This window comes from Trypanosoma brucei, chromosome 8 (assembly GCF_000210295.1).
Source record: "Trypanosoma brucei gambiense DAL972 chromosome 8, complete sequence".
NCBI lineage: Eukaryota > Euglenozoa > Kinetoplastea > Trypanosomatida > Trypanosomatidae > Trypanosoma > Trypanosoma brucei.
The window spans coordinates 1,070,440-1,086,286 of NC_026741.1; the positions used below are offsets into that span (position 1 = coordinate 1,070,440).

General features: G+C 45.1%; 6 protein-coding genes across 6 annotated transcripts; 1 reads left to right on the plus strand and 5 right to left on the minus strand.

Moving 5' to 3' along the window:
- Positions 1-368: 368 nt before the first annotated feature.
- TbgDal_VIII4040 (hypothetical protein, unlikely) lies at positions 369-791 on the minus strand (the record flags this gene model as incomplete). The annotated part of the gene is made up of 1 exon (XM_011777437.1): positions 369-791. The coding sequence occupies one exon, from the start codon at positions 789-791 to the stop codon at positions 369-371; it is 423 nt and encodes a 140-aa protein (XP_011775739.1).
- A 740-nt stretch (positions 792-1,531) lies between these two features.
- On the plus strand, positions 1,532-1,870 carry TbgDal_VIII4050 (hypothetical protein, unlikely; the record flags this gene model as incomplete). Its single annotated transcript, XM_011777438.1, has 1 exon — positions 1,532-1,870. One exon carries the CDS (start codon positions 1,532-1,534, stop codon positions 1,868-1,870), a length of 339 nt encoding a protein of 112 aa, XP_011775740.1.
- A 578-nt stretch (positions 1,871-2,448) lies between these two features.
- TbgDal_VIII4060 (hypothetical protein, conserved) lies at positions 2,449-4,392 on the minus strand (the record flags this gene model as incomplete). The annotated part of the gene is made up of 1 exon (XM_011777439.1): positions 2,449-4,392. One exon carries the CDS (start codon positions 4,390-4,392, stop codon positions 2,449-2,451), a length of 1,944 nt encoding a protein of 647 aa, XP_011775741.1.
- Positions 4,393-5,682: 1,290 nt separating this feature from the next.
- Positions 5,683-10,080, minus strand: TbgDal_VIII4070 (hypothetical protein, conserved; the record flags this gene model as incomplete). The annotated part of the gene is made up of 1 exon (XM_011777440.1): positions 5,683-10,080. The coding sequence occupies one exon, from the start codon at positions 10,078-10,080 to the stop codon at positions 5,683-5,685; it is 4,398 nt and encodes a 1,465-aa protein (XP_011775742.1).
- A 2,445-nt stretch (positions 10,081-12,525) lies between these two features.
- Positions 12,526-13,176, minus strand: TbgDal_VIII4080 (Rab11A GTPase; the record flags this gene model as incomplete). The annotated part of the gene is made up of 1 exon (XM_011777441.1): positions 12,526-13,176. One exon carries the CDS (start codon positions 13,174-13,176, stop codon positions 12,526-12,528), a length of 651 nt encoding a protein of 216 aa, XP_011775743.1.
- A 1,972-nt stretch (positions 13,177-15,148) lies between these two features.
- TbgDal_VIII4090 (hypothetical protein, conserved) lies at positions 15,149-15,751 on the minus strand (the record flags this gene model as incomplete). Its single annotated transcript, XM_011777442.1, has 1 exon — positions 15,149-15,751. The coding sequence occupies one exon, from the start codon at positions 15,749-15,751 to the stop codon at positions 15,149-15,151; it is 603 nt and encodes a 200-aa protein (XP_011775744.1).
- Between the last annotated feature and the right edge of the window lie 96 nt (positions 15,752-15,847).

Sequence of the window (15,847 nt, forward strand, 5' to 3'; positions counted from 1 at the left end):
TCCCCGAATAATAATAATAATTACTACAACAACGATTGCTGATGTCTCTGCGTTTGTCACTTTTCTTTTTGTTTTGCCGTGTGGGTTTAACTCACTTGCACCCTTCTCCCGTGTGGCAGATTAGCCGCTATTCCTTTCCCCCTTTTAATTATGCACAATAGCACATGCATAATGGGGACGAAGTGAAGTAAAAGATTATGAAAAGAAAAAAATTTTAAAGGGAGGAGTTTAAAAAAAAAAAGATGTGAAATAAATGCAATGTGTGTAGTTTGTTATACACCATAACTTATTCAAAGCTACCGCCATGCGGTTTCCCGCCATCATTTGACGGGCTTTTTTTTTTTGAGCCGCCGATTATTCGATGTTAGTTAAACTTTCTTTTTTAAAAAAAAAAATCTGTGTTCAAACGCACCTTCAACATCCCTGCACTCTGTGTTTTCTCCCGCTTTCTCATAACAACCACTAGTGGACCCACTGAAGAAAAACAAAATAAAATAAGAAAAAGGAAAAGAACAACAACAACAACAATAATAATAATAAAACATAATTTCCCCCCTTAAAAGTAGTGTGTCGCCAACACTAATAATTGAGGTAACCGTATCTATCACATAGATAATGTTACTGCAATATGAGAAGGCCAAAAAAAGAAAAGAAAGAAAGAAAGAAAAAAGTGTCGAGAACAGCAATTCAATGCAATGCAAAGTAGTCGATCGTGTAGCACGCGGCAGCTGAGTGACGAAAGACAAGGTGTAATAATAATAATAATAATAATGACAAATGAAATATTTCATAAAATGAAAAAGAAAAGAAAACAACAACAACAAAAACAAAAACAAAAAGGATCACTGAAGAGACGAGCAGGCGCTTTCACATGCTTTCACAATTGCATGAAAATATTAATACAAAAACAAAACAAACAAATAAATATATACTGAAGACTTCTTTCAGTATACGTAATCACATGACATAAACCAATTAACAACGAGTACCTGAAAACAAGAAAAAGAAAAAAAGAAAAAAGAAAAACGAAAGCTGTAAAAGTGTGCAGCAAAGTAAAGAATTTATTCTATACTTTTCTTCTCTTTTGGAAAATATATAAGAGGAAGGAAAAGAGAGTCGGGGAGAGGGGAAGTGAATTAAAAGAAGTGGCAACGAAACAAACAAAAAAAAAAACAGCAACACAGTATACCCACTGTGAAGGTGAAATATGTTACAAAACAATAATAATGACAACAACAGGCTGCGAGTGAGTTCCCCTCCATCATCGTAAAAAAAAAAATGAATAATTTCATGCAGCAGAATTCAACCCAAAACATATTTGTTTTCTTCTTATTTTGGATTTCCCCCTCCAGTTTCTTTCATATTTCCATGTTCCCCTTGTTGGTAAAACTCTGCACATGTTCATTATTTTGTTTTGTGTCATTGCTCGGAAAAAAAACGCAAATAAGTCAAATAATCCCCTATCTCCTGGAAAAAAAAAGAAAACGGAACTTCAAGATGAGAAATAAAAGAAACGGTGGGGTAAAACGGAATGGAAGCCACTAAAACCCTCCCCATTTTTTTATCATCGCAGCCAATAGAGCAAACAGACAAAAGAAAACATGGAAGGAAACGAGACATAAAAAAAACAAAAAAACAAAAAAATAGCTTCAATATTCATTTGCGCATGCAAACAATACAGGCGCCGCAAGTCTTTCTTCACGTGGTCTCTTCTTCCCTTCCTTTTTATTTTATTTTTATTTTTTTTTTTTGCAATATAAATTCTCTTCCCCTCTTCCTCCTATCAATGTACCCAAAGCAAACAAACACACAAATAAACAAACACGTATATGGCATCAATAATATATATATATATATTCATGTACACTGACACATATTTATATATGTGGATACAGATATATGCATGTATATATAAATATGTATATGTATATTCATGTGCTTGCGTGTATTTTTTTTTAAATAAAAAAACATATTTATACCCCTTCATCTTTTAATATATATATATATATATATATATTTTTTTTTTGATCTGACCCTTCAGTTCTTTCAGGTCATTTTCCTCACTTAAACAATGTAAAAGATGAGCATCTCAACACCTAATGCCGTCCCTTTACTTTTCCCCCTTCACTTTAACCTTTTGCATCTCACAAAGAACATACATTGGCATTAGGGGACAGCGGCACAACAACAACAACAATTTAAAAAATCCGCTGCCAATATGGTCAACTAACTAACCAACTAACCTTAAGAAAAAAAAAAGAGAGCAAGCGCATGCCGAGAAAAAGTAGAGTGAACGAAGAAGAGAAATCCCAACAAATAATAATACATGTATAACAATCATCATCATCATCATCATCTCCCGCATGAAACTAAGAAGAAAGGAGAACACGAAACCTGTGGTCGTTGGAGGTTGCAGTAGCCACTAATGATCGCGCAAACACAAGAAAGTTAATTGCGATAGCAACCGCGCATGGTTCGTGCTGCCTCTGCCTCTGCGTACTGCGACTGTTTCAACTGCGCTTGACGCCGCTTAACCGCTGGGAACAAGTCAGATATGGCAGCACCCACTAAGGAATCCGCAAAGTGTGGTAACACCGTGCTGTACCCATTATTTGACTCTACCGCCGCCATGTAACGCTCGACATTTTCATGGAAACGGGTAACGACGCCGCGGTCGGACTGAGAGCAACGACGGCGGCCGCTATGAAATAATGCTCGCTGCTGTTGATGCTGATGCTGATGCAACTGGAACTGCTGCTGCCTTTGTGAGATGTCACTGAACTTCCCTAAGGCTACTTCGCCACTAATTTTCGGTATTTTCTCCTCTACTCTGCCATCTACACCCACACCAACCTCCCATGTCCCCAACCTTGTGCAGCGCCGCCACTCTGCCGATGTGTCCAGTCCATCACATGCCCGTTCTGCATCCATGGGCATGGCGCCACTTCGCATAGAGTGATTTTCCGTCCGTCTGGCGCTTGTAGCAATCTCCGGTGTTGTGCTATCACCACCCCTTCGGTGTTCACATGAACTGGGTTCATGCTTCACGTGCTGCCCACGTCTCTTCCTGAGAGGGTTGCGATCTCCTTTTACACGTGTGGATGCATTATAATCTACATCTCCTTGTGATGGTCGACCCTCTTCACTGTGAGTTACCTCGTGTCTTAAGAGAGACGAGCAACTGGGTTGCTGCGGTGACAACAATGGCACGTCACACCGGTTACCCACCATACCTCGACCAAAAAAATTCTTACTCCCCTCTTGGCGTTGGGACGGAGGCAAAATGTGCACGCCATGTCCGCTGCGATTTGTTTTTACGTTGCAACTCGCGCTCCCACTGCTGTGGGCGATGGCAAACTCTCTTCGGGCTATGGGAGGTACGGGTGAATGAACTTCGTCCTTCCGTGGAGGATACCACACCGTGTCGAAACCCATACCGAAGCTGTTATCCGCCTCGTTACTGTTCTCGATTGCATCCACTAGCAAAGTGGAATTCCACGACAATTGGCGCGCTGGGCTCGTCGTCCTCACGTTTTGTGACGGAATTGTGGTACCTAACTGTTGCCTCAGGAATCCCATCGCTTGCTTCCGTTCTTGACTTTGCACATCAAAAGAACGACTGAGTTGGTCTTCCGTTAGTGCATTTGCAAATATGTCAACGTGACTGGACCCTTGTGCCACAGGAGTGGAGCTGTAAGCCTCTCTACTCAACTCGCACCCCCACATACCGCCACCTGCAGCCGGGTTAGACGTCATCAAAATATCCGTTGACAGCTGAACTAGCGGTGTCGGTGTGTTGGCATCGGTAGAGTGATCCCCACGAACACTAGAAACGGGAAGTGAAGTGTCCTCGTCACGTGTCGCGTTCTTCTTACCGCCTCCAGTTTCACTTCCAGATGTGTTTTTGCTTTCATACTCGCCGCAAGCATTGGACAGCTCGCCACGACGCGTCAACACACGACCAGGGGCACACGCTGGAGTCTCATGCGGGGATTCACCACCTATCTTCCAGTCCTCACAACCGTTGCCCACTATGTAACGGTATCCCTCGAGCAATTCCTTTAACTCCTGCTCGACAGAGAGCAAATCGTTGCTGGCGCACAAAGAGCCAGATGAAGACAATGCAGGGGAATCAACGTTACCACGGCTAGCGCGTGATACTACAATCGGTTTTGTGTCAAACCGTTCGGTGGTATGAGTTACACTGATCCCTTTTTTCATTCCTGGTCGCCTCCATTCACATTGCTCCTCACGGCCCAACTGCTCAGTACCGTGACCTCTATTGCTTGATGAGTGAAGCCGCAACTCTGGCGACGGAATTTGACACCCGTACACGCCGTCGCGGCACCACCCTTGAAGATGCTTTTCATCCTCTTCAATACGCCTTTCCATGGCGCTTTTTCGCCCTCTTATGTAGTTCTTATCAATACTTACCTCCACTTGCACGTACTCTCTCCTCCCCTCTCGCGCCCGTTCTACCACCCCTTACTTGTTTATTCCCTTCTGAAGAAAACAGTTTTTTTTCCCTCTTCCCCCTTCGATTTGTTATGACGCCTATATGCTATTACTACTTCTTTCTCACAAATGATTTCTTTGATCGGTTCCGCTCACGCGTTGACGCCGAACTCCCGATGGATGTGAGCACACACACACGCACACACACACAAGCGGGAGAAAACTGATGGGAAGGTCCCTTGTCTCCTCTTGATGTGGTTTCTGCCGGTTCGGACAGCTTTCGTCGGTGCACGTCGCAGCTGAAAAATTATAGGTTGGAACCGGAGGCAAATGCACCGTGAAAATGTCCTGCGAGTGAGCCAACCGATGAGCTAAATGCAGCTACAGTCAAAAACGCTTGATGTGTCTAATATATATTATTGCTCTTTTCTAGTGGATATGACCACAGAGCTACCTATTTCCTTTTTACCCTTTTACCGTTTCCCTCCAAAAGGCACTTTAATGAAGAGCAGTAAGTTCATTGGAGAGTAGGAAACAGGACGGAAACCCCCACAAATGTGGAACACTCAAAAAAGAAAAGTGCGAAGTGGAAAACTTATAGCCAGGTGAAGTCATACGCGTGGAAATTTGCCAAGGACGTTATGACAAGTGCCTCCTATCCATGCACTCAACTTTTTTAAAATGCTTCTCCTTTTGTTTCATCCCAAACAAATGCATAACGAGCAGACACCTGGAGCAACAGTGTTGCAATTTGAATCTTTTATAGTACACATGGAAACACACGAAAACGTCTCAGACGAGCTGCAGCTCGGTGGACAAAGAAGTGATATTTGGTCACCCTTCGAATACAAACCGTCTCCCAATCACAAGCACAAACACAAACACAAACACACACGTATGGGCCTCCCTGTTCACTCACCTGCATCTACATGAGAAACTCACCCACAAACCACTTGTGGGCACCTCACATCGACAAATCGTGGTTTTATCAGTATGTTGGTGGGCGAAAACAAAACAAAATACATAATTGTACAAAGGTATAAGCCAACACCCAACCAATATAGTGGTCAGTAAGGTATCAGGGATCCACCTCTACAAACACTGGTCAACGCATATCTCATTCCTTTCCCTCTCTAAGGGGGAACTGGAAGAAAAGTCGGGGGTGGGGTCAAGGGAAGAAAACAAAGTAAAAAGGAAACAAAAAGGAAAACACAACTTCTGAAGGTGTCACGAGTCCTCTCTGTACGTACAATATACGCTGTCTAACTCCTCATCACTATCATCAGTGTCCCTCATAATATTTTTGACTACCAACAACGCGGCGGCGCCAGGAAGCGATGTCCTGCTAAAGCACCAGCTAATAACATCGCGGGATTTTTCCTCTAGCACCTCGATTCGCCGCCGATCATGTTCACATTGCAACATCGTCGCCCGCCACTCATCGACCCATAGTTCCACGGCCACCTCTTCCATTTCCTCTCGTTTACGCGCCTCCCGTTGCACCAAATAGGAACGAAGTCGGTAATCACGTCGTGCAAGAAATCCGCGCATGACAGCCTGAATGCGCGTGACACACGAAAGAACTAAAGCACGAAGAGCACGCTCACGCTCTTCCGCCTCCTTCTTGCGGCGCCGTGCTATCCAGCGACGAACCCCACGCTGAATAACGGTTGCGCACTTATCGAGGAATAACTGCCGCCGCACGACCCTGCGGACAATCAACTTATCCGTTAACCGACGGCAGCGTCGTTCCTCGGCTATTTGGCAGCTTCGTCGTGCACGGAGAAATGCGCCAATGTGGGCCACAATTTTCAATTTTTGTTCGTGACGAAGCCACTGGTACAACTCCATGGCTTGACGGCGGAGTCGCAGTGCATAACCCAGTTGCATGCGCACAGTCCCGGCGCGACTCGCACTTTGAATCTTCATCGCTGCATAGAAGAAACCACGACCGATAGCCGCACGGCGGTGCCGTGCGGTTCGTTTTGCTATTGCCATGCGAGCAAATGATTGAAGTTTTATGGTTGCTCGGTATATGCGGTATTCTTCGTCCAGGCGGTCCCTACTGGTAACTTGCTGCACCCTGCGGAGATACCGTACAGTTCCATCAGCAAGGAAGCGACGGACCACGCGCTGGATCAACAGCACTGCACGCACTGTTCGACGGCAGTGGTTGAGTGCATTGTGCACAACCTGCAGCCGTAAGGCATTCTTCCATCCTTGCTGTATGACTGCGGCAGCCTCTTCACGTTTGACCTCACGATGTGCAGCTTCCAGCGCAAGACGCTCACGGCGGCGTTTGTACTCCTGCAAGCACAACCGCACAAGATCGATACTTTCGTTAAGTTTTCGCTGCCGTTGCTCGTACTCTTCTGCCAACCGCTCCCTAAGGAGACGCACTTTTCGTCGGTCCAGATGGCCTTTATAGTGTCGCTGAATGACAGTTGCCGCGCTGTTTTGTTTTCGAAGCAACTCCTCTTCTCTCTGCTCTTCCTTAATTTCACGCTCCCGCCGCCGCCAGTATTGCCTGCGTGGATAAACAAGTCGCCACCAACGCGCCACGATCGTCTGCGCCACAACGCGCAGCCGTAACTCTTCCATGTTGTTGAGTCTAAGCAGTTTACAAAGGTACCGCTGAACTCTTCGCCGAGCAACGTAATCCTTTCCATAGCGCGCGATAACAAGTGCTGCCTTGATTTCACGATTTTCTCGTTCAATTCGCTCGTCCATAGCCGTAGCGTACCTTTGCTGCGTCAAACGCAGATGTTTTTGCGCCACAACAGAGTGAATAAAGCCTTCAATACACATTGCTGCGGCCTTTTGCACCCGGTAAACACGCTTGTAGAGAATCTGCTGCCGTTCACGCAGTGCAACACGCGCCTGATAAACACGCCAGGCGCATTGTATTTTGATGGCTGAGAGCATACGCCACTGGAAAAGTTGCCGGAAGTAGTTAACGAGTTCGATCTCGCAGCGTTCTTTTTTCTCTTCTACTGTTTCCTCCTCACTTTCCTCACTCTCCTCAGTTTCCTCACTTTCTTCGGTTTCCTCCGTTTCTTCTTCATCCGATTCATCTGATTCATCTTCCTCATCAGATTCCTCTTCCTCATCCGATTCCTCATCTTTTTTATCCTCACAAACTAACCCATGCACCGACCCCTCACGTTCACTAGCTGCTGCTTCACCTGAATTGGGTCTCTGAGTGCTATCAGAAGATTGGGCCTTGTCGATTCTGGGTCGGCGTTTGGGTTTCTTCGCAAGCGCACTTTTCAGGTTGAACGCTCCCGAACTTTCTTGCAGGTCAGCGTCAGAGTCTCCTTTGTCCATTCCCAGTGCGGAATCATGTAAGGGGGAACCGACTGATGAACTTCCACCATCCGCTGCTCGCTTGTGGCTTCGTTTCTTCACTTTGCGCTTTAGTGCCTGGGAATCGCTCAGAGGGGCTTGGGAGGCGCGTAAAGATCCGCCCTCCTCGGAGGTGGTGGGTTCCTCCTTATCATGCCCCTTTGCTGATCGCTTCTTTTTCTTCTTTTTCTTCATGTCGTCACCAATAAGACCCAGTCGGGCAAGCAGCGCGTCACCGCTAGAGAAATCGTTGAAGAGACTCTTGGTAAGATCCTCACTCTTAACGCGCTTCCTGACTTTCTTCTTCTCTGTTTTCCGTTTAGCTTTTTTCACTCGCGCCAGCAGTTGGTCCCCGGCACCAAGGTTGTCGGCGGCAGAATTTTCTGTAACTATGGCTATTTCCCCGGTACCACTCGACGTCTTTTTCCTTGCTCGGACACGGTTTAATAGGTTTGTTAAGGTTCCATCACCACTAAGCTCATCGGTAACAGTACCATCATCGTCATCATCATCGCCATCTGATTTTGTATCTTTATCATCGCCCTTCGCTTTCTTATGTTTTTTTTTGTCATCTTTCCTGCTTTTCATACGATCAATACAGGCTAATAATGCTTCCCCACCAACGAAACCATCGCCGTCCGCCTGCAACATGCCTTCATCGATCTCCAAGGTCGATTCATTTCTTTCCTCTTTTGATTTCCTTGACTTTTTCTTCGACTCGCTTCCACCCTGCGCTGCGCCTGATTTCCCTGGCCCGACAAATGCAGGCAGAAAACTTCGTTGGCGACGGAGCCTCCTTCTTCGCCGCTGTATTTCTAACATTTTTTCCCTCTCCCGCTCTTCCTCGCGCCTTTTCTCCGCAAAAAGCGTATCCTCCACACTCACACCGCCGAGCCGCAGCGCATCACTCGGCCGTCGTAACCTGTGACAGGTGAAGAGGTGTTTTGTATTTACATGTTCCCCACTTACCACAACCTCAACGGTCCGTTTTCGCGTTCCACCAAGAGGCATAGAGGGGTCCCACTTTATGGCAGCCTGGTACCAATTATCGTTTAGTTGAGAATCCGAATCACCTACAACTACTGGGAAACTCGGAAGGCGGTCTTGCAGCGAGGGAAGTGCAATTTTCGTGCTGACAGTTGCGAGCGAGCTCATCCCTGCGGTCGTTACTGTGCGTGGGGTAGAGGCGTTGCGCGATGGTGCAGTGACCCTACCTTGGCTAATCTGTGGCAGACTCAATATGCTTTGATTCGATCCAACTGTTTCGCCAAGGATGTTAGCCTCAAGTCGTGACGGTCGGTTCGATCTTCTTCCATCCTCATGCGGCTCTACCATGGGTTCCGCCTCATTTGGGGCATCTTGGATGCCCTCAAGTTTCAAACGAAGCGGATGGTTGGGTTCCAAGTACTGCTTACCAAGTTCTAAGGCCCTCGAAAAGCTGGTTTGCATTTCTCGTTCTATAGCCAACTGTTTATTACTATCAACTTCCAAAGAAGAAATATGCTCAAGTTCACAACCAACATTGTACAGCGCGACCGGAAGGAGCTCACAAGCCTCCTTCATACAATTGGCACCGAATCCCCCTGCCGATGGCTTGCTTACCGCAGTTTCCAACATCCGAACAGCGGCGCGGTGACGCCTGATCGCTCGGTCACACTGACCCGCGTTATGTAAGAGGACGGCAATCTGTATGGAACTCATCGCCTGTCGAAGGAGGTTCACCTTCTCCTCAACGGCGACCAACTGCTGCACCGTCTTCGGGTCAGCGGCATCTCCTTGACTTGTCACCACGGCCCGCTGCTTCCTCACAACGGCGGCTACATGTTGTTCTAGTTTGCATGCCTCTTTGGCCTGCTTCACAGCCTCCAGCATATCCCCTTGCGACGCATGACCTTGGTTGTTATGGGCAAACAATTCCCGCAACATAACATGCGTATCGCGAACAACTAACAAAATTTGCGCCGCTATAAGGGGAGGGATGTGCTCCTGTATGCTGATACTGGGTATGGAGGCGTCGCTTCCGTGATCATCCCTGTTACTAACAGGAGCACCTTCCCGCTGCAGCCATATGCCGTCTGGAATACAGGCACGACGAACCTCATGCCCGATCTCAGCAGCTTTATCTAATGCCTGTATGGCTTTGGTCCGCACACCCATGGCGGCCTTCCAGTCAGGTCCGTCAACTACGCCGGGTGGAATATTACTGGAAGCGAGGAGGAACTCCTCAATATTTTGTTTTGCCTCAATTTGCAACCGCTGGAGTTCATCAAGTCGTTCCATTGTGCAGCTCGGAAGTTAGAAGTGGGGATTTAAAGCAGATCGAGTCAGTAGCAACCGGCAGAGAAAGAAGAAAGTAAAACAAACCCACACAGTCTGTCACAGTAACCGCGTAAAAATTGTGGGACTAGCCGTGCAGTTCCTCTATTCCTCTGGTCACGCGGCACCGGTGCAGAACTGGGCACCACCTCTATCTGCTGCTTGTTTTCTTGTCCCTTCGCTGGTCAACCAACCGAGTTGAAGAAAATAAGGGAAGTTAAAAGAATGGCCCAATTTGCATAATATAAACATGTGCGCAAAACAGTGAAGTTGAAAAAACTGGTCTCGCATATGTGCCTGGAGATGAGACTAAGTACGTGGGTGTGGATGTGCACGCGCTACACGGCACAACGAGAGATGAAGAAGTTGACAACAGCGACATTTTCACACGGAAGAGTTATACAAACACGTCAACACAAAAATAACCAGGGACTAAGGGAGAAAGGAATATGCATAAATGTTGCCTCCAGCACCCGTGGACCGTGTTGTTAAAAGTGTATTACCTGCCCATCTTAACAACCGCCCACGGACACACACACACACACATATATATATATATATATATGTGGTTATCAGCAAGGGAGAGGGAAAAGAAGGGTTGCAATTCACACTACAAATAGTAATATATATATTAGTGTGTATGTTTGCTTGCACGCATAAGTTTAACAAGGCAAAGAAAAAACAGGTACAGTAGACGGTCGTACTCAGTTTCTGCATCTGAGACTTCCTGATCTGGCCTGACCTCACCTCATCTCCCCCTTCTCAACCCTTTGAGCTGCCAAATCCTCAGGTAAAATGGAGCGCCGCAATACGCCTCAGGCGGAAAAGTAACGAAAAAAAAAAACGGCACACTAGTGACACTTTCATCCCCTTATTCCTTTTCTTCACCCTTCCTTTCAACAGCTCAATAACCATTTCATCTATTTCCTCGTCCACTTCATGTCAAGTGATGTCACAAAAATCAGTCCCATTCCCCCCCGTACTCTCTTTTTCTGATGCGCTTCCTCTTTCAATCCGTCCTTCCCCAGCTCCCTTCAAAGACCACCACATCCCCTCCATAATGCAACACACAACAAAAAGGAAAGAGAGGAATGGAAAAAGAAATGAAGAAGAGAAAAGAGGTTGAAGGAAAAGAAAGGAAAGGAAAGTGAGACCCTACTCAGAGAATGCGTTGACAGCAACAGTTGTGCCATTACGTGACATGGCACCCATTTCCGTTTCTTCATAGGAATACCATGGTTTTCTTTTTTTTTTTTTGTCCGGGGGGAGGGGGTTGCCTTGTCGGTCATATATTTCTTTGCGGTTTCACTCCACTGCATCACCGCTGCTCCCTCCCCCGATAAACTTTTCCGCAAGTTCAGCAAATCGATTCCGTGAGTTGTTTTTTCTTTTCTTTTTTTTTTTTCTTCGTTCCCTCCTTCTTTCCTTCCTTCTAAATGTACGTATGTTTATGCCTCACTGGAATTCTTCATTTTAATCATTTCCCTCCATCTTTTCATTCTTCTTTTCCCTCTTTTTTTTTTTTCATCTTCCATTTGCTCAAACAACTCCCACCCCCCAATCCCAAGCCTTTATGACCACAACGACTACACCAAACCCACAAAAGGCTGACCTACCTATTTCAAAACATTCAGCCATACCAAACCCGAATATGAAGGGAACAAACAAACAAACAAACAACAAAAAATGGAAACACAAAGACAGAACAGTGGAGAAACTAAAGGGATGGAATCGAAATAACGAGTGAGCATTGTTTTACTTATATTATTTATGTGCGCAATTATCCACTTGTTTGAAGGGTTGTTGTTAACCAGCAAAGCACAGAAACCTGAGACTGTTGTTTTTTTCCCCTCCCTTTTAAATAGAAAAGAGAGATGCGGCGCTCGCAGTAATAACATATACGCAACATAACGCACGCAGTCTCAGAGGTGTAACCGTGAGCGCAGCAAACGTACACACACGATTGAAATTTAATAACAGCAAGATTTGTCAGAGTAGCTTTGTATAAAAGAGGGCCCGGCAAACCAAAGAGGCACACAGAAAGGTGTAGGGGCAAAAGGTTCGTAAAGGGAGAGAGAAAGGGAAAAGGAAGGGAGGGAGGGCATGGAAGGGAACAACAACAACAAAAAAAAGCGGTAAGCTGCGCCCAAGTATTTGATACTCCCCACACATCCCACTCCACCGGGCATTTGTTACTTGAGCAAATGTCACATGTTAGATACAACAAATGTCTTTACACCATAGTGTATGTATGCATAATTCCCGTCCACTTCTTATTTCGTTTCCCTACTCAACCACTCACAACCACACGAACACGAACATACACATATACGTGTGCACTCCTTTTTCTCTTTTTTACCAAAGTTACCTTTTTTTTTTCTATCCAGGCCTTAATCGCTTTCTGAAGTCTTAACAGCACCCGCCACTCGCCTTACCAGCTGGCTGGTTGGAATTGGAAGGCGAAAGGTTCACTGGCTTTTTGGCTGCCGCGCCTGCATTAAGAGGCGGCCGCTTGCCCGTTGCAGCGGAATCGACCGGCGCCACAACATGGTCATAAACCGATTTCGCAAGCCACTCAAAAGCCTTGTCTACGTTTGTTTTCTCCAACGCGGAGGTTTCGAGGAAGGACAAACCGTTTTCACGGGCAAAGCGGTCAGCCACTTCCTTTTTGATCACACGCAGGTGCTCAAGATCGCATTTGCTGCCAATGAGAAAGATGGAGCACGTGGCAGGTACGAAGGCGCGGAGCTCCTGAAGCCACGTGGAAATGGAATCAAATGATGTTTGGTTGGTGATGTCATAGACGAGCATCGCCCCCTTCGCTCCGTGGTAAATCGAACGGGAGATGGCGCGGAAACGTTCCTGCCCAGCGGTATCCCAAATCTGCACTTTGGCGTCCCGCCCTTCAATTTTGATGCTTTTTGTCATAAACTCCACGCCGATAGTCGCCGGCGTGTCTTGACTGAACTCATCGGCTGTGTAGCGAGTCATGAGGTTGGACTTCCCAACACCGCTGTCACCCACGATAACAACTTTGAACGTAAGGTTCATGTCTTCCATTGTTTCTGGTTTTACTGAGTATGAAAGATATTAAAACCGTGATATGGGTTCTGCGAGAACTCTCCTCTTCCTTCCCTTCAAATACGTCACTTTTCTTCGTTTATTCTCCTTCGTTCAGCTACTTCGTTGTAAACCTTCTTCGTGATGTCCTTTGTTTGCGTACGATTATTACTTGCTATTTTTATTCTATTATATACTTTTTTTTTTTTTTTGCTTCTCTTGGCGGATTTCTCTTCTTCGTCTTCCTCCCCTTGATTGCTTCAATTATCCTATCACGGCGACTAGTTGTTTCTATCTTCCCTCAGTTGTCAGTGTTTGGCCTACGTGACAAAACCGAAGAGGTCAACGTACAAATTAAAATTAAAAATAATAACGATGACAATGACAATCATTATTTTTATATGAAAAGTGCAAGATAAAGGGAAAGGGAAAACAGGAGGAAGTTGAAAAAAGGGGGGATGATGTTTGGGATACAGTTGGAAAGTTTTTCAAAGGCTCACTTCCAGGCTTTTGCATCAATTACACTAAAACAGAAGCAGTGGTGGCATCCCATAACGAAACAGAACGCAGTCGCACTGCGAAACTCAATTAATATGCTGTAACAGTAATGCCATCTCGCAAGTCACAGTAGCAACAGCAAACATCACTTCCAAAATGATATATCAATAATGGAAGAATCGGAAACGAGAAAGAAAAGAATGCGTACGGTATCAGGCAGGCTTCCGGTACCAAATGGTTTCAACAACATCACTCAAAAAAGACAACAGTATGTTTTTTTTTTTTGTGTGTGTAGGGAGGAGGAGGAGGTGATCGTGTTGGTAAGTGAAAAGATAAAAGTAGCCCTCCTCTCTCTCCTCCTCCTCTATTTGTATCCTTCGGGGACCTAAACGCGTCGGCGAATAAAGGGGAAGAAGGAAAGAGAAGACAAAAAGAAAACAAAAAAAACTTATCAGAAGTAATCCCGGACTATCGCCCCCCCCCCTCTCTCTTGTCTATTCATTTCTTTTTCTTTTTCCTTTTCCTTTTTCTTTCATGTTCATAGGCGCTCGTATAATTGGTTAACTGATGAAATTTAGCGTCGTTTCGATATTCTCCACTTTTTTGTTGGTGCTGTTTTTGTTTTCATCTCCCAACACATTTGTCAGATGAGGCCCATCGCCTCATCCCCTCCGTATTCCCTCATATAATAATGTTACGATGACGAACTTTCAGAATATATTCACCTCCTCGATTTTTTTTCTCTTAAAAAAAGGATATAAAGCAAATGGAAAAGAAAATCAAAAACAAGAACGAAGACGTAAATGGAAAATATCCACACGAGTGTCATGAACCGGCTATGCATTCCCCTTTTTCTATTTCCTTTTATATTTTAGTGTTACTTTAAACATCAAATTACTGCAGTGACAGCCAATCACAGAGACTCATTTCGAAACAGCACGGGGGGGGGTACACCAAAAGAATGGATAAAAAAGTAATATATAAAGAAAAAAGACGGTGATTTCTTAAAGAAGTTTAACTTTAAAAAAAGGTACGGAAAAGAAAAGCAAGAAACGGTCCCACTACCAGCAACACAAACAAATCAACGAAACAAACAAACAAACAAACAGCGCTGTGCGGTAAATTTTAGTAAAATATAAAAGACCATCCACATTCTCTTCCATACACATGAATAGGGGACTAACAATTACGGGAAAATACAGAAGAAAATGAATAGAACCCTTCCAGCGGGAAACCGACCACAACCGATGTGCCTCCGTATAGAAATATCTACGTATATTCATTTTATACTCGGTGGGAATACAGAGCAAGAAAAATAAAAAAAAAGCACCATCGCGGTCCACGACACCGCCATATTACCCACCTAGCAACAAAAGACAAACACAAAAAAGAAAAACAAAAGAAGAGAGAAAAATATGGTAAAAGTGGGTGTAAATTTTTTCAAAAAAAATGAGTAAAAACGGGTGGGATTCGCTCATTTAACGCAAGGTACTCCATAAACATCAACATTATACATTTTCTTCTTAGTTTTTTCCACCAGAACCTTCTGCACATCAAACAATGCGAGCATTTGAAACAATGCCGTAACAGAGGCAGCAAATACCACCATGGAATGCAACGAACAGCTATGCACGGCTCTTCCCGACTTTCCAATCACTGCTGTTTCATTATCAATAGTCCCCGATTCATTCAACATGGAGGTTAGCTCCGCTGGGTTATTCAACGCATCAAAAAACTCCGAGTGGTTGAGAATTCCCAAGTCGCGGCAGTCCAAAACGACAAGTAACGTCAGACCGGTGGAATGAGTGAGGAAGCCAAATGTTATTAACAACACGAAGGTAATGATGTACAGCAAATACCGCTGCTTCAGGCTAATGCAATGCAGCGCGGCGTAGCAAAAGAGAGAAAGACTACAGAAAGCAACGCTGAGCATATGAAATACGGTGAAACGGTCCCGCTTCACTTCACGAAACACAACCACTGAAAGGCACACGGCGTAAATGATTGTACTCAAAGCCAATAAAACGGCAGTGATCACGCTCATGAACCTACGGAAGCAATTACCGACGGAAGCCATGATGCTAAATTACTATAGAAACAGATATATATATATTATAAATACTTGTGTATTTGCCTGGGATACCTCCTTTTTAAAAAAGAGGGGCCTTCTTTT